Genomic DNA, 18890 nt, shown 5'->3' with positions numbered 1-18890 from the left:
GACAGCCACGGAGAGCGCAGTGGACCAGGGGGAAAGCGTGATGGATTAGCGAGGGATCAGGAATACAACATTAGTGGAAAGACTTGGTCATAAATCAGCTCCATCACGCCAATCATGTCCGATCTCAACATTTTATAAACCATGAACAGCTCCGTGGTCACTACAACTCTCCCTTGGATTGTCAAACAAGAGTTCAACCTCTACGCAAAGTTAAAGTGGCAGTCTTGAAGATTTCAGTCCTGGATGATTTGGCGACCCCTGTAGTTACTGGCGGTAACAGCAAATGTGGTGACATGCTAAAGGTCACTGAGTTCTTGTGGCATCAATACAAACTATTGTATTTTAATGAACAAGTCAGGCAATAATTGGCCTTTTTCCATCATTCAGAGAGCAGCTGTGATCTGATTTTACACTGCACACGGCATGCATCTGTGGTATGGCTGCACGATATGCAAACAAAATCATGTTGTGTTTATTTTGACAGATATTGTGATTGCATGTGAGTCACAATTTTAGTGTAAATGGTCCTCCTGGACCTTCGTCAGGAGTGTTCAACATCCGGGAGGAGCGAAACGTTAGTGTTACGAATAAATTGTGAAGCTGAACAAGAGCAGTGTGCGGGATTTCCTGTTTTAGACTCAAGCGATATTGTCCAACCCACCTGCATCTGAGACAGTTGGATGTGCAGATACCTTTCTTCAAACTGAAAAAAATGAGAATGAGAATGTGGGTCTGTGACAAACAAGCATGCTCCCTTACATCAGGAGTATGATTTGTCTGTAGCACCACAATGCTTAATTTATGATGGCATGTTGTGACACATTTTGCCTTTATCCAAAAATTGCAGCTCCTGCAATTTGATAGTGCACCGTATTGCTATTTCGATAATATTTTAATCAGTGGAACAGCCCTAGTCTGTAGACAGCAGGGCACAGTGACAGGAGTTGGTTACCTCACTATGTTGGAGGTGTGCAGTCTGTCGCCTGCAGCTCTTCATCTAACAGCTGACTGTGGCGGCTCCTGACTGCTCCATTACTTCCTGCAACATTTTAAACTGATCCACTGTCTAAAAAAACAAAGCCAAAAACCACTCTTTCTTGTTTTGTAGACGCATTTTTGATGAAAAACACATGCTGAAAAACACACTGCATTTCCTGTAACTGTTTAATTATAAAAGTTTACTTGTATTTCACCAGCTGAATGCTTTTAATGTGAAGCTGCATCAGTGGGACATGTTTGGTTTGCATTAGCTGTACAGTAACTTAATTCAGCATTTTCTGCAGACATTGCCCCTGACACCCAGCTCATTTTACTGTTCAGAGATGGGACCAAGTCACACATGTGCAAGTCTCAAGTAAATCCCAAGTCATTTTTTCTTGGTCAAGTCAAGTCAAGTCAGGTCAAGCCAAGTCCTGTAATAGGTCAAGTCAAGTCCAAGTCAAGTCACCTTATTATTGTAATTTTACCTGCAGAATCTGATCTTAATAAAGTGAAAAGACAAGATATAAGTAACTGTCAGTAAACATTGACTTCATCACTGCAATGTTTGCTTTGCAGGGACGACCCCCATGCGTGCACGCACACACACACACCCACACACACACACACACACGCTAACCAAACTAACCCATTTAGCTCATTTAACCCTGTGTTGCTCGTTCATAAAACGTACAGCTGGTCTTGTGATGAACCGGTGGGAATGTTCGCTCACGTTTTCTGGGGTTAATGTTAGCAAATAAATTAAAAAACAAGTTCCACCAAACCGACCCACCCTCCCCACCCCCGTATCGTATCAAGCTAACGTTAGCTAACTGCCGACTAACCAGATAATATTACCTAATTGACAAGCACTTACTGGGCAGAATGGCTCTTCAAATGATGAACAAAGTTTGAAGTTGTCCCCTGGCTGTCCGAGATGTTTATGCCGCATGTCTTGCACTGTGCTGTTCGTCTTTGCCGTAATAATGGTAATTCCGAAAGCCGAAGACGATGACTCTCAGTACCCCTCCCGCTGACATGTTGATGTCTATCTGATATAAGAGGGCCTGTTTCTCCAATAAACATGTAAGGTACGTAGAGAGGGCATGACTGATTGACAGGGTAGTGATCCAATCATGACAACGCCATTCTCAGCCTGCGCTCCTACCGGGTAATCGACATTATTTTTTAAATTAATTTATTAATTTTATATTCTAACCAAAAACATGATGTGAATAACACTCAAGTCATTCAAGTCATCGTGTCTCAAGTCAAGTCCCCAGTCTTTAACTTCCAAGTCCGAGTCAAGTCTAAAGTCTTTTATTTTTTTTTCAAGTCAAGTCACAAGTCATCAAAACAGCGACTCGAGTCGACTCGAGTCCAAGGCACAATGACTCGAGTCCCCATCTCTGCTGTTAATATATAAATACTGCAATACAGTGGGCCACATTCTGTGATAGACAGTGACTTGTCAGACAGTTATTTAAATGAGAATCTTCAACATTATTACTTTAAATCCTCCCTAGACCTCTTTAACATTGTTTTGATAAACAGCTTTTGGCAGTGCGCCTTGCATTCCTGTGACTAACTGGCTGAGAACATAAACAAATTGCCATGTTTGAATATTTCCAGCACACATTGGAGTTAAATCTGAAAAACATTTGCAGCTATCTCAGCCATCAGCGGTAAACACCAGGTTCATCAGTGCCAGTCCCACACAGTCAAAGAACAAGGGCTCCTGTCTGGTGCAACATGTTGTATGGATTTTCAGCTATTCCAATTTCCAATAACATTGGCTTCAATTGTCTTAACAGCTTGAACACATACAGCTTTTTTTGCTCTCTTTCCTTGACTACAAAATCTTGCTTTTCACTCTCTTTTGTAAGCATATTTGTAATAAAACATTATATGCAACAGCTTCCTGGGTGTCAAATCTCAGCTCAGGAATACAACAAAAGATTGATATTATGATATGTAATGAAACTATATAGATATACCAATTTCCTTGCTTAATGCAGGATTTTAAGAAGTAGTTTTAACCAACTCCTCTTGCGAAGAGCTTCCATCTGACTTCAAACAGCACAGCAGCAGATCTCCCCGAGGCAACTCATAACCATCTTTAAACACCCAATACTTGGTATTAATCCTCTTAGACCTCAGCGCTGCCTTTGACACCTTTTATTTTCCATCTTTGATACAATGCATTTTGCTCTGGAAGTCTGCTTCATCTCTTACTTTTCAGTGCCTTCCTCCGCATGAATGACAGGTCATGCCCTTGCTCAGCAACCATCACATGTAGGATGTCACAAGGCTCAATTTCTCTTCTCACTGTACACGCTTGAAAGCCAAACACACTGTTACCATTTTATCCAGGATGTCTCAGAACAACCCCAGCCCCCATGTCAGATGGAAATAGAGAGAACAAAGTTGAATAGAGCACATGTAACTGATAAAGTGTTTTCTGTTTGGTCTGTGGGTTCAGAGGAGTCTGGTTTGCATTGGTTTGCTGCTGCTTACTCTTGATCTGTCAGCGTGGAGTGCATATCTCCTGTTATAAAACGCATTAAAACGGTGGCAGTGATGGAGTTTAATGGGTGTTTATGCCAGGTAAACAGTGATAAAGAGCGGATCTCCAGCTACCCCGCAGTTGCGCTAGTTCATTAGAGGGGAAATGGGATGCCTCACACACACACACATACACACACAAACATACAGTACTCACAGTAATGCACACATATCCTCCAGCGCCTGCAAACAAGTTTAAGATCCTTTTGTCAGCTGAGTCCTGGCACATGATGCAGTGGGTTTTTTTTTTTTTTTATCTTTGTCACGCTGCAACATTTTTAATCAGTCTTCCACTGCTGAAGGCTTTAGTTCAGAATGTGATACGGGGTTAAATCCTAAAATAAGAAGCAGCTTTACTTGACTTCAGTTGATCATATGCTCACTCAAGATGATGGAAAATAAAGACGGCTTTGAGAGATTGAGTTGCAGAAACACTGAGTGTAAGCTAGATTTTTATCAGAGTGGGTTTGCCTTTTTGCCCTTTCAGTTTCAGAGAGACCTTATAAACTATAATATTCTGGCAGACCGTCCTCAAAGCCTTAATAAATATGCTGTAACCTTATTTTTCCTCAAGTCAATTGATTTCATTCCTGCTTATGGAGTTATGGCTATGTCTGTCTGCGCTTTAAGGAATACTTCACCCCACCACATGACCATTTCTGTGTCAGTTACTCACCCCGTGTTAGGCTGAATTTGTTTTTCTCATGTGCCTCCAGTGAACAAAAAATCCAAAAACTGAGAAAATTCTTAATGATTGAAGTCATATGGGGTTCACGTATCTGTTAACAGACGCTCTCACAACTCATACAGTATAAGCCAAGTCTCATTTATCAAGTCGTATGCTCAGTACCTCCTTAACACATAGGCCTTGCAACATGAATTGACCCAACAGTGAAACTTATAAGTGCTCTCTTCAGTCACTTCAGTTCACTCTTGAGTCGTTGTTTGACTAAAGTGTTTTAAAGGGTTAGTTCAGATTCACCAAAGTCACACAATAACACAAACTAACTACCAATCGAGGTGGTGGTTGACAAGAGGCTAGAATTAGAAGTGAGCAGTAGAATTTTTGTTTTTGTCAACGGAGTCTGGCATTGTTAGAGAGAGCATTAAGTTTAACTTTCCGTTCAGTTTTAAATATTAAGGTTTTTGGTAAAAATGCATGTCTTTGGGAAGTATTGAGCGTACAACTGGATAAATGTGTTGTGTGAGATTTTGTAAACAGATGTTACAGTATAGGCTAGTTTTGCTGTTCTTAAACGTGGATCCTTAGGATATCAATCCATGAAGAATTTTCTCTTCTCTAATTTTTCATTCAAGAAGAAGTTTTCTTTATGAAGTCAGCCCAACATAGGATGAGTAGTTGATGTACAAATACTAATTTTGTGGTTGAAGTACTGCTTTAAGACAGTCTGTGGTAGAGTGTTCACAACATGTTTTTTTAGAGGGGATCATTATGTCAATACTGTGGACTTTAGGATGGTCGTAGCTCTACTGGCAGTCAGAATCCGTCTTAGCCAAAGGGTCATGCTGCACTGTGTCTGGATAAGACCCTGAGTGGGTTAATCACTCACTCAACAATGCACAGGGGTTAATGTGGCAGTGCTGCTGTGTTAATAATCACATGTGCTCGCATACACACGCACGCATGCCCAGGAACACACCTACAAACCTGTCACAAACACAACATGCACATTGAACATGTCCTCAGTGACCCACCGGCAGTGACGTAATCCTGAACTGTGCGTGACTCCACATGTTTACTCGCTGGCTCTCGGCTACCTGTGTGTCCATCAGTTGCTCACATCTCTCCCTGCGCATGCAGGAATGTTGTCCTGATTGAAGCCTCGACTGTGAACTAACACAGTTTAACATTTTATTAGCTCTGTTTAGAGATCGGTTTCAGCAGGATTTATAGAAAGCAGATTCTTTGTTTTCACATGCCATAATATTTTCCATAGCCTGGATAGTGGCTGCAGCAGATGCTCATGCCATGCTGGGAGGCAATCTGTTGTGCTGTGTGCCGTGACTGTTTAGAACAAGCTGAATCACTGTATACTGCCAGAGCTTGTTGAGTCACCTCTCTCCTCTTGTTTCTCTCCCTCTCCCTCTCTCTCTCTCTCTGTCTCTGTGTCTCAGGTGGTTCCAGAAAGTGGGTCGGTAAATGGCAAAGGCAAGGCACAGATGGATGACACCCACACGGCAGCAGAGGAGGATGAGGGGGAGGAAGGCCACATACCTCATACACAAGCTTCCCCCGTCACCCACTCGCTCACCCACAACCTGGCCTCGGACCAAGGCGGACGGCCAGCACTTGTTAAAAGAGAGCCCGGGCTGGAGCTGACCAGCATTGCACTTCACCAACACGTATGCTCTTCTCTGACTTTTCCAAATGGTTCGGCTGAGAACCTGACAAAACCTAACGGTGCTAATATGACCACTGGGTCACACTCTGATCTGAAGTCTGCATATAAAAGGACTATGATTGCATCAGACCCTCAAAGGACTATAATCGCTGCAATCCCTAAAGACTGCCCTGAGAACGGACCCAAGACTCCTCCAGACGACATGTCAGTTCCACTAAAGAAGATCAAACTGGAGGAGCCGTGGACCTGGATCACTGAACAGGCCACCACCCAGCTGAGTGATGAAGATGAGGTCTGCGAAGACCCGCTGTCCACGTTGGCGGCTGTGGTGTGCCTTTCTGTCACAGAGAGGAAGGGACTGGAGGAGAAACTTTTCAGCACACGCTCCTCCATTCTTTGCTCCATCAAAACAGGACCACCAGATTTGCACTTCGTCAAAAAAGAGCCAGAGGACTTAAAGAATGGCTTGTGTCAGAAAAGCACTCCTGTTAGCCTGCAAAGGACTCCCCAGCCTATCAAAAGTGAACCTCCTCCAAGTGTCTTGCAACCAAGCGTGCAGTCTTTGGCAGAGAGAAGAAATCTTAGTTTTGATCAGGCTATTGCTATTGAGGCCTTGACTCAACTGGCAGCTATACCTCAAAGCACCCCAGGGGCCATAAAAGCTGAAAGTAAGTGTGAACATCCCATTTCTGTATCTGCCCCATTTTCAACCTCCAATACAAATACAACCTTGCAAGAAGCCAAACCCACAGCACCTTTCCGCTACAACAAAGTTTCGGTCATTAGCTCAGCACTGCACCAGACGTCAGTCATACGCCCTCCTGTGGCCAGACATGGGAATGTCATCCAGTGCTCCCGGGGGTCGAGCTCTAACATAAAGCTTTCTGTGCGAGATCTCTTAGAGACCAGCACAGACAGTGATAATGCACCCTGCAGGAGGACAGAGCCGGGCTTTGGTCCTCATGTCATCAAGTCGGAATGCAGCTATAAAGATCCCAGTGACGTGAAGTTCAGTAAAGATCATGAGCGATTGTTTGGGGAGGACAAAGACAGGGTTGTTGGTAAAGTGAGGAGAAACAGAGTGGAGGAGGAGGTGGCAGCTCAGCTGGCAGACCTGGCCTTCATCATCCAGTCCCGACACAACCAGCAATCAGAGAACAACCCTCCAAAAGGAACACCTGTGTCAGCCATCAAATACAACTACAACTCCCAGCTACCCTCCAGTCAGAAAAAGCCCCTCTTGAAAAAAACAAAAGCTACGCCTTCTAAGCCCAGGAAGAAGAAAAGTGAGGGAATCAACAGCAGGATGCCCCTCTCAAAACGCATGCCAAACGGAGAGTCAGCCCACAGGGGCAGAGGCCAGAAGATTCAACAGCAGGGGAAATCAGGCCTTCACAAGAGGAACCTGTTTCTGCCTCAGGCTCAAATTGACCTGAAGAGATACTTGGCCGAGGCTCAGGAGGAAAGGAGGCAACTTATCCAGCACAGTAATGCACACAATCCCGCCCTCTTCGGGCCACAGACTCAGAACTACAGCACTCTAACACGGATCAACCACGCTCAAGAAAACCATCCATGGTCCCTTACAAATGGTCCACTCCACCAACACAATCCATGCAATGGTCATGTTGCAGGACTGGGGCAGGAGTGTGAAAGGCACTTGTTATCTCAGGTAGTGCAGCCCTGTGCTGGGCTGCAGCACGGTGCTGGGCTGCAGCACGGTGCTGATCCTAACACCAGCCCAGCCAGTACTGCTTTCCACAGCCACGCCACCAGTCACCACGGTCTGGCTAATGGCTTCTCAGGGGCTCGGCAGTCCCCTCCTCTGAGTCAGCAGAGCTACTACAAGCTGGAGACGGCAGGACCTGTTACTGTCCTGTCAACGGCTACTGATTTGGATCTGGGCAAATCTGCAGAGTCAACTCCATCCAAGAACAGCATCAACAGCTTTCTGGAGTCGCCTATGAGTTTTCTGGATACCCCTACCAAGAACTTGCTCAATACACCTTCCAAAAAACTGGCTGATCTTCCATCCTGTCAGTGTGTGGGTGAGTTGGTGCTGCCTAAGATTTCTGAGAAAAAGTGTGCAGTGGTGTGGTGGAGGGTTTACGCAGGTCTACGGGTCATACTCGCCTCAGTATCAGAATCAGAAATACTTTATTGATCCCCGAGGGGAAATTATTTATATTACAGGTGCTCCTTGCAAGAGAGGAAAGATACGTGAAAATATAAGAAATTTAAACAATAGTATTTACAAATATATAGTTAAATAAACAGGAATTATTAACAAACAAAAACGTAAATATATATATATATATATATATATATATATATATATATATATATATATAGATAGATAGATAGATAGATAGATATGGCTTTTTGCAGTTTACCCATCTATCTGCCAAAGAGCCATTGGAATATATAGTATAGAGTCTATATATATAAATATATATATATATATATATATATATATGTACATATGGAGAGAGAGAGAGAGAGAGAAAGAGAGAGAGAGAGAGAGCATACCCAGTTCCTCCTCAGTAACCCACCCATCTACCTTGTAGTACACCCACCTCACCAACTACCACTACACCACTGCAAGTTTGTAGTGTCTGCACTGGAATCAAATTGGATATATTCCAATTTGTCACCAAATCTACCCTGAAAGTTTGCTTTCAAATAACACTGCATTCCTCAAATTGATGTTTTCTGTTTCTCTTTCTCTAATGCAAACACACACACACAAACACACACACATATATATACAAGCTGTGTCCTAATTCAAGGGCCAGTTCAAGCAAAAGGAGGCCACATTTCTCTGCCATATTTGGAGTAGGCTTTGGGATGCTTTGTGGGGATTATTGACCAGTTATGATGTATTTGGTCTTGAAATGTGGACTTCCAAGTTGGTAGCCCCTGAACAGAGACCCAGCTACATTTCCTGTGTATATCACATTTACATTACATTACATTACTTGTCTGTAAACAGGGCATTAGTTGTTTTATCTCTAAATATACCAGCATCACATCAGTATTTGAGGGACAGCTCTAAAGTAAAAAGTTCCTCTGATATCCAATAGATTGATGTTCTTTTCCCCACAGACCAGATCATTGAAAAGGAGGAAGGCCCTTACTACACTCACCTCGGGGCAGGACCTAGTGTGGCTGCAGTGAGGGAGCTGATGGAGAACAGGTGGAGTGACTACTTTGTTTACACTGTGTGTATGTGGGTGTGTTTTCTACCAAACATGCAGTGAGTCTCGGTGGAATGGGGCGGGGTCACAGCTGAAGAGTCTGTCATTAAAAGGAAGCATTGCTGAGCTGGCTCAACATGTGTACCCTCCGTCTCAGATACACACAACATGTTGAAACAGGAAACCCCCAGGGCTGAGACAAGGGGCCCATAAACCACGATGACAGCCTGTTTAAAACATCTTGAGGTCCATCGCAGTCCATCTGACAACCACAGTTAACTGAAAACATGTCACTGTGCAGTCACTGAGCTTTTCAGTGACAAATGTATTTTTATTCAAAGTAATTTGAGTATTTATTTTGTATTCAATAATGGGGGCTTGTTTGCTGTGTGTTGGTGTTAATTAAAGGGAAGTTTGGATCTTTTAAAGTGGAATTATGTGAGGTATTTCATAATCGTTGTGTCACAACAGTAGGTGGAGGTTGGTGCACCCCCAGGTTGGAAAAGCAGGCTGGAGTACCACCATGAAAGCTTAGCAATATATTGCTGTCAATGAGGGCAGCAGCAAAATGTATTTTAGCCACATAAAAAATCAATACCAGTTTAAGTGAACGCTATATTCACACAGTATTTTAAGTGCTTTACCCTGCTGACAACCAGCCCTTTCTGACAAGGAACTGAACTGAAACGTATCTCTTCAAAGCCAGACTCCATTGACAAAAACAGTACTTTTACCTCACTGAACATAGGAGTTGCTTTTCAACTGCTGTTTTTGTGACATTGGTCTTTAAAGCATCAGTTTGGATTGACCAAAATCACACAATAACACAAAGAAAAGAAACAATCGAGGCAGCAGGAGACCAGCTGCACCAGTGTTCAACAAGCTAAAAGTACTGTTTTTATCTGTGTAGTTTGGTGGTTTTGAAGAGATAATAGATAAGTTTCAGTTTCAGTCTAGTTCACCGTCGGAAATCACTGTCTGACAGCAAGGTAGTGCAGTGAAAATAGTTTAAATAATAGCATACACTTTTTAGGTGAGACTTTTTGTTGGTGGCTAAAATTCATTTTGCTGCTGCCCCATCCATGGCAGTACATTGCTAGCTTTAGTGGTGGTACTCAAACTGGGGGCATACTGACCACCGTCTACTGTATATAATACATACGGGTAAGTACCGCATACATCCCCACCTCAAAAAATTCAAACTATTCCTTTAACTGATATCTACAGTCTGTGCATCTATGTGTGTTGTTATGTGTTTATGTGTTGTCAGTAATATGTGCTCTCACAAACTTTAAGTTTCTCTTGTGTGTGTTACAGATATGGTGCCAAAGGAAATGCAGTAAGGGTGGAAGTTGTTGTTTACACTGGGAAAGAAGGAAAGAGCTCCCAGGGGTGCCCGATAGCTAAATGGGTACGTGGCTGGTGTTTGAGTTCATGGCAGTTTCCTACAAGTCCTGAATATGTCTGCTGTATATTGAAGCGTTCTTGTGGATTCCACCATAGTGTATTTAGGGGCAGAGACGGAAGACACTCCCAGATTCTTTGCCCTTACCACAACCTAAAGCAACTAAAAATAATTTCCAGCTTCATCCCTAAACAGAAATGTCGAGGCTTACACCTAAACATGACCATTTTTAAACCACTCAGTCAAAACGCAGCACTGTGCTTTGGCAGGTCAGCCACAGTGCTTTGAACCCATTACCCTGTAGGGATACATTATTGTAGTGATATTGTTTAAAAAAATGCTTGTCATTCATCTGCTTGTTTTCTGTGTGACAACCAGGTGATCCGGCGTGGCAGTGAAGAGGAGAAGTTGCTGTGTTTGGTCCGCAAAAGGCCAGGGCACTACTGTGACAGTGCCGTGCTGGTGATCCTCATCCTGGCGTGGGAGGGAATCCCTCGATCGGTGGCAGACAATCTCTACCAGGAGCTCACACAGACTCTCTTCAAATACGGCTCCCCCACCAGCCGTCGCTGTGCCCTCAATGAAGAGTGAGTAACTCTTCCTCGGTTTTGTGGTGACACCATTTCTGCCCCGCTTTGTTTGTTTCTTTATCTTCCTCCTACCACTCCATCTCCACAGTCGTACATGTGCATGCCAGGGTTTGGACCCAGACACCTGCGGAGCTTCATTTTCCTTTGGCTGCTCCTGGAGTATGTACTTCAATGGCTGTAAGTTTGCCCGCAGCAAAGTGCCCCGCAAGTTTCGCCTGCTTGGAGACTACCCAGAGGAGGTGAGGGAGTGGTCATCTTCCAAAAATCAAAGAGGAAATCATCTATCAGAATCTCTCCTATTTGTCTCTCCTGTTGTTTTTGTGATATGAGAGGATATTTTGTGTATCATCAGTTTGCTAGATGTATCATACAAGTTCTGTTCCTTCTCTGCATTTTATCTGCACTAAAGGCTTAGTTGACTTGATGATGAAATCTTTGCCAAACATTTGCCTCCTAGTGGCCTATGTTCGCTATGACAGTCACACCATTACTTTGTTAAAATCAGCTGTTATTCACCCTAAAACTCATAAATCTGTCTATTATTTTAAGGAGGAGAAGATAGAGAGAAACCTACAGAGTCTTGCCACTGACCTCGCACCACTCTACAAACAACTGGCTCCTGAGGCCTTCCAAAACCAGGTATGACACATTAAACAGCTGCCACACTTACCTCTGATGATTCCCCACTTTCTTATGCCTACCGTACATAACAAGACTTTAAAAAGAGTAAAATTTGACACCTGTCACATCTGAAGACAATATGAGTTTATAGTCACTGTCTGTAAGATTTTGCAAAGACTGGGGATCTTGTTGACAAGACAAAGACTGACTTAAGACAGCTTTGACTGAGTTTTATGATCACCTTACACCAAATGATCAAGATCACAAGAGTGCGCTCTAACTGACAACTGTCAAGATTTTATTTCTGCATTGGAAATAGTGAAATCGCTTGAAAAGTATGAAAACAAAAGAATAGAATGTATTTCATTTTCCTCTCTTTGTTCTCCAACTACTTACTTTGAATCTTTTACCGTCTTCACCACAAACCACACTCATCTCCTGTGTTGTGCTTTCACCTCTTATAGGTGGAAAATGAGGAGACGGGGGGAGACTGCCGGCTGGGCGAGAGGCAGGGACGTCCTTTTTCTGGAGTCACAGCCTGTGTGGATTTCTGTGCCCATGCTCACAAGGACACTCACAACATGAACAACGGCAGCACTGTGGTGAGTAAGCTTTGAGTGTCACACCATGCTATCTACCTTTATACTGTGTCTGCCTCTTGAGGTATTGATTGTATATGACCCACTGTTTGGTTAAACAGCGTTGCCTTTTGTCTGTGTCCTTTGTCAGGTTTGCACTTTAACCAAGGAAGATAACCGTGCAGTGCGCAACATACCAGAGGACGAGCAGCTCCATGTTCTGCCACTTTACAAGATCTCTGACAGGGATGAGTTTGGTGAAGTGGAGGGCCAGTGGGCCAAGATCCGAAGTGGTGCTCTGCAAGTTCTATCTGCCTTTCCCAGAGAGGTGAGTGAACAGGAAAACAGCTTTTGCTATTTACTGTTATGTTGTGTTGTTTTCCCTCTAACTATAACACCAGAGGTCTGAGTCCTTAGTTGCAGAAATGCAAAACTAAATCATTAACTTGTATCATTTTAAAGGCATACTATGCAGAATTTTTTGGGCACAGCGTGCAGGTGAGGTCAGGACTGTAATAGAATGTAACGATCAGGTGGTAGCAGCATGCATCTGATTGGTAGCTGCAAAAAAGCACAAACACCAAGAGAAAAAAGGCTTTTTCCAAAACAAGAGTGTATCTAGGGTCGGCGTTCACTTTAACTTTTGCTGTCAAGCACTGAGGGAGAAGATGGGGGTGAAAAGCAACACAGAGTTAACCTGTTTTCTGCTGGACAGGTAACATAAGGTGCTGGCGGTTAGCTTTGTTAGCTTGCTTAAGTATCGGCTTTTCCCTTACAACCAATGTAACGTTTCTACAAGAGTAGCTTGGAGTGTATGGACAGGCAGTGTACACATAAGGGGCAAAGTTTTAATGTGGTGTTTACAAACTGTAACCAACAATCCCTGCATAATATATCTTTAAATCATTGATTTGTTTTTAATTTCTCAGGTGCGTCTGCTGGCTGAGCCGGTGAAATCAGCCCGTAAGATTAGACAAGAAGCTCGTCTGAAGGCTCAAGCAGAGAAACAGGAGAAGAAGCTCGGCCTGACTCCTCTCACCCCTGGGAAAGTGAAAACTGAAACCCCCAACAAAGGTATTAAATCCAAGTCAATGGTCATGTTGTTAATTTCATTAAATAAATAATATGTTGAGGTCGGACAGTATAAAGGTTTTTTGATTATCTTATCAGTGCTTTATGTTTTTTCTACATCCAAAACAGAGCCACAGGGCTTCTACAGCCCATACATACTCCCACCCAGACCTGCCAGCGTTGGACGGTACCCACCGGAGAGGAATCAACCCAGCACTTGCAACCAGAGCACCAGCAGCTACCCCACCCTGAGTGCAAGGGTCACCCCACAGAAGGAGGTCATCGCCCCCAACCACCATGGTCTGCCCGGCCTCCAGTTTGGACAGAATGGTGCAGCTCTTAATTATAAGACAATAAGTGATACCGTGAATGGTTATTCTCCAGCATCTGGTGACCAGAGTGTTCGTATACCTCCACATAACGCCCTTAGTGACTACCCTCATACTTATAAAACTGAGCCCAACGAGGTGCACTGCTCTCCTCTGCGCAGACCCTCCCCCAGTGGGAGTGCTCCTCCTCCCTCCTCCTTCTCCCCGCGACCTACCTCTGAGGGCCTCTTCAGCAGGCTCAATGGACTCCACAGGGCTGCAGGAGATGTGGCGGCAGAGGTCAGGGGTCATGGCCTCCCTCCACTCTCATCTCTCCCCCTTCCCCCACAAACTCCCCCGACTGAACCGGAGGTAGTCAAGCAGGAAGAGGTGTGGTCGGACAGCGAGCACAACTTTCTGGACCGCGATATAGGCGGAGTGGCCGTGGCACCGTCACACGGCTCCATCCTGATAGAGTGTGCACGACGGGAGCTCCACGCCACCACCCCTATCCTCAGGCCAAACCGTAGCCACCCCACCCGCATCTCCCTGGTCTTCTACCAGCACAAGTCTCTAAATGAACCAGGCCACGGGATGGCTATGTGGGACGCTAAAATGGCCAAGCGGGAGCGGGACCGCGAGGAAGAGGCTGAGAGATTACGGATGGAAGACTGCCTGAGCAATGGTGGTAAAGGAGCTGGAGGGGTGGAGCTAGAGGGGGAAATGGGGGAGGAGGCAGAGGAGACAAGGAGGATCATGAATGTCCCCACACGTCAAGGGTGGACCCGCCCAAGGGATGTCGTCATCACCATGGCCCCTTATGCTCTTACCCAAGTGACAGGGCCCTACAATCGCTGGACTTAGTCAACATGTTTTACACATACACACACACACACACACACACACAGAAAACTCCTACACCCTGTGCTTCTGCCTTACCTCAATCAACTTCAAACTGCTACTCTCATTTTTACGTCGTTTTCGTTGTGCTTTTCTAATATCTGTTTGTCAACTTTGCCCTTCATCGTCTCTGCCTTCAAAGTGATGAGGAAGACCAAAGTTTGTTGGCTTTTTAACTGTGAGTTTCGGTGTTTTTATTGTAAAGAGATGGTGCTTTGAAGCATTTTTAAACTGGTTTTATATACATGATTAAGAACAAAAAAGATGTGATTATTTATTATGATCATAACGATTTCTATTTAATTTCTGGTGTAAGCCTGTTTACTGCAAGATTTCTATGATAACCTGCATTATGTGTCGGCGCTCAGAATTTATGTTGTACAGTAGGACTATGCTCTTTATTTCAGCCAATAGTTCGCTTTTCATAAGATGAATCTCATTGGCTTTTATGTTGGTGCCATTCTCACTGTAACCTCTGTTAGACATCATCACATCACATAATGTAGAAAACAAGACTAATATTGTGCATATATATTTACTACAGATTGTCACATGTAGCATCGTGCTTTTCCTTCTGCTGCCTCTGACTTCTGTTGGCAGTTGATGAAAGAAATGTACTTCTTCAGTTTGTTTTGTTTGTTCTCTCTACGTCTGGATGGTTTGTCTTTTATCCACAGATATGTATGGCATATTAAGAAGCACTTTTTTTATTTTCCTAAACTTAACTTGAAAAAGGTCCCAATCCATAGGCCTGAATATGTATGTACAGATAGAGAAATATATGACAGGTTAGCATGAACCCAGTTTTATTTTTACAGTATTTCTGCATTTATTTGATTGACAACGGCATACATATCTAATGAAATTCAAAACTTAGCATAATGAGGAATCATGAAATGCTGCAACAACGAAGTGCTTATCATTATTGGCACTTAATTTATGTTCACCTTCTGGAAAAGGAATTTAAAAACAACTTTCATAGGGCACAAGTGTGATCATAGGATTTCAAAAACCTACTGTACATTTTGATGGTGCTAATGAGACCTCATTTTTTCTTCTTGCAGAATTCACAAAGTGTCAGACTTGTCGACATATTATTCCCAGTTTTAATGTCCATACTCTGGATACAAAACTGGGTCAGCTGATGCTGAATAATCAAACTATTTCTTCTTTTTCCTCCTCTCTGCTTTTGTTGGAAAACCACTCAAACATCAGATCCCACTCAGACGATTGCCTAAGACGATTTCGGGTGCTCGACCTTTGTGAAGACTTTGTTTACAGATAGCTTTTTCAACAGGGTCTGAATAAGGAGGTGTCAGAGTGTCAACTCCTGGTGAATCAGGACACATGAAATTACCCATGAAAGAGAAGCTCTTAATTATAAGAATTTCAGCACAACCGATAAAGACCTTTCACTGATATTTACACTAACACTGGTGGTGTGATGTTTCCTATGCGAAACATTTTGGTCTTTCACACACTTTGACTTCCTTTTGGTGCTATTAGGACAAGATGTCAAGGTACATGCATTGACTTGGCCTGGTTGTATACTGTACAGTGTTGGCATGGTGCTTTTATGAAACTCAGCACACACTGATCTGGTATATGCTTCAGTACAAAGGTAGTTTTATCATTTCTCTGGATGATTACTGGCTGACAGCAGATACATTGGTATCTCCACCATTAATGATGATGTTTTTCAAGTCGAAAACAACAACTATCATGCAGATGTCGATCTAGAGTTCAAATGTCTTCCACGGATAACCAAACTCTGCAACTATTCTCAAAAATCACAACATACACACGAAATGAAATGAATGTAAACCGTTTTTAAATCAGTGAACATTGTTGAACATGACAAGGTTACAGCTGTAGGTGTTTGTTTTGATCTACTGTGGGGGACGTTCTCAGTCCACACTGAAAGTCTTTGTATCAACGAGGAACTAACAACTAGCACCAGCATTCAAAAAATCTAAAAAAAAACTTTTATTGGTAGAAAAATGTGTAAATATGTATGTGAACAATATTGTTTTTACTGTACTGTTAATGGTGTTTAGACAATGGATGATCTTGCTTATTTTGAAACTGAATTACTGTACGTTGCTGAAAGTATATCCAGTTTAGACTTGAGAAGAGACTAAATTTAGCATTCCTTATACGGATGGCTGATCTCTTTTTGGGATTGTGAAATAAAGTCATATTTATATTTTGGACCTGATCACGATTTCCTCTTTCCTGATTTGCTGTGTGTGGGTGAAGATCATGTGTTTACACAACCTTTGACAGTCAACTGTGAAATTCAGGGGGTTTTAAGCATTTATTTTCTCACTGCTTGCATCATTTAGTTGCTAAAATATGAAGCTGGCTGACCTGTTTTAAAAACAAGAACATATTTAAAGAGTTAACTTTTAAAAAACCCTTTTCTGTTTCATTTTTTTTTTCTAAATTTCCCACACTAGCACACGGTATGAGTCACTGCTGTGGGGTTTCAGCTTAGTCATTTAGCCTTTGTCCACTTGTTTTTGTACAGCTTGTCCCCAGAGCCGGCAACATGATGTTTCTTTTTCTCTCAAATATCATTAGTGATGTCAGAAAATCATTTGCGGCTGACTCAGTGAGATGACTAATCAAATAACTGTTTCTGCAGGAGTTTAGTCAAATCTAAAGAAAGTCTGAATCATAAATGATACTAACACAGCAAGACCAAAGCATATTGAGACTTAAGTGTTGAGAATGTGACTCAACACACTGAGCTCCACTGTATATAGCACTAAAGGTAGAAAATCAACCTTTTTATCCACAAGGTAAATGGTCAGTAAATGTTCACATTTCACCAGCCACTCAATAGATTAACATTGTTTTTTATTTTGGCTGGTGAGTGAAGCAAATATACTAGACACTTGTATGATGATGCGAATTTAGTACCCTGATAACACTACACTGGCCTTTTTAAATCTTACAACAATTAAAAAATATGAATAAGTGGAAGAAAGGTGGATTTTGTCCAGATTTCTACTGATTAAATTTAAGCTTAACTCACTGTATCATAGTGAATCGACCAGTGGTTTGGTTTTAGAAACAGTTTCACAGTTCTGCCTAGTTGGACTGAAGTTGTTAGTTTGGATGCACCAATCTTAAGTGCTATATCGTAGGCATCTGGACTTGCTGGAGTTTATTGAAAATGTTTCACCCCTCATCCAAGAGGCTACTTAAGTTCTGAGGCTTCAGAAGAGAGATAAAACATCTTCAAGAAACTCACACTTACAGGCCCAGTTGCCTACAATAGAGCACTTAAGATTACCACAACCTGGATGACTGAGAATTTCGCCAACATGATGCACGAATCCAACTTGTTCTCTACACATGTAGATTCTAATACTCAAATATCACTTTGATAACAACACATTTAACATCTTGTACCGCATAGCATAGAACTCATTTGTATTGTTTTTATGTTAGATAACATGAACCCAGGCATTGCTGTGAGTATGCAGCCTGCAGTGACTTAGTGAAAGCAGTGGTGGAAGATTACTTCTTCTTTTACTTAAGGTAAGGTAAGATAAGGTAAGGTAAAACTTTAATGTTCCCGTAGGGTAATTTGGTTTTCAGCCAGTAAAGGGAGACATAACAATACAATATGACAATACAGCTCACATACAGAACACCAAGACCACACACAGGACAAAAAACAACAACATGACCTGGCATCAATGACCATTAAGGGCAACTATTGCAGATGGGAGAAAGGATTATCTGTACCTATTAGTACAGCATTTTGGAAGGATAAACCTCCACCCTGAAGGAAGCATCTGAAACTCAGCATGTAAAGGATGCAGAGGGTCGGACACGATGGACTGAGCCCTTGACATGAGCCTCTCCTCATAAAGCTGTGTAAGATTTAAGTAAAAGTATTAATACCGTAGTGTGAAAACACTCTGCTACAAGTGAAAATCCTACACTCAAAATTGTAGCATATAAATATTATCTTCACCAGAAGTAAAATACTCATGAGGATGAAGCATTTTGGAATAATGAACATATCACTAGATTAGAATTATTGATGTACATTGTTTTAAGTTCCAGCTAGTATAGGGCTAATTGTAATTACTTCATATACTGCTGAGTACCTTGTGAATTTCCATTTTAAAAATCAGTCAAATCTTTTCTCAGTCTATAATAATACATTAAGCCTATGTTTTATTTGTTAATTATATTTTGTATGAATAATCTGAATCTTTGAAGAATCATTTAACTAAAATAGAAATACTCGTGTGAAAGGCAAGTATTTGAAAACTGTGCTTCAGTGCAGGACTT

The 18890-nt window shown here is 42.4% G+C and overlaps 1 protein-coding gene across 4 annotated transcripts in view; it reads left to right on the top strand.

Annotated features, from left to right (window-relative positions):
- The window catches only part of tet1 (tet methylcytosine dioxygenase 1), a 38825-nt gene extending 22031 nt beyond the window's left edge, over positions 1–16794 (top strand). For all 4 annotated transcript variants that reach the window (XM_033614072.2, XM_078160979.1, XM_078160981.1 and 1 more), the window contains 10 exons: positions 5680–7954; positions 9012–9102; positions 10421–10514; positions 10887–11095; positions 11187–11337; positions 11648–11737; positions 12184–12321; positions 12449–12625; positions 13227–13371; positions 13498–16794. In XM_033614072.2, the coding sequence (XP_033469963.2) occupies positions 5680–7954; positions 9012–9102; positions 10421–10514; positions 10887–11095; positions 11187–11337; positions 11648–11737; positions 12184–12321; positions 12449–12625; positions 13227–13371; positions 13498–14540 (4413 nt within the window). In that variant the 3' untranslated portion in view covers positions 14541–16794. The remainder of the gene's footprint in view (positions 1–5679; positions 7955–9011; positions 9103–10420; positions 10515–10886; positions 11096–11186; positions 11338–11647; positions 11738–12183; positions 12322–12448; positions 12626–13226; positions 13372–13497) is intronic.
- Positions 16795–18890: the final 2096 nt, after the last annotated feature.

This window comes from Epinephelus lanceolatus, chromosome 17 (assembly GCF_041903045.1).
Source record: "Epinephelus lanceolatus isolate andai-2023 chromosome 17, ASM4190304v1, whole genome shotgun sequence".
Taxonomy (NCBI): Eukaryota; Metazoa; Chordata; class Actinopteri; order Perciformes; family Serranidae; genus Epinephelus; species Epinephelus lanceolatus.
This window is presented reverse-complemented; position numbering and strand designations above follow the sequence as displayed.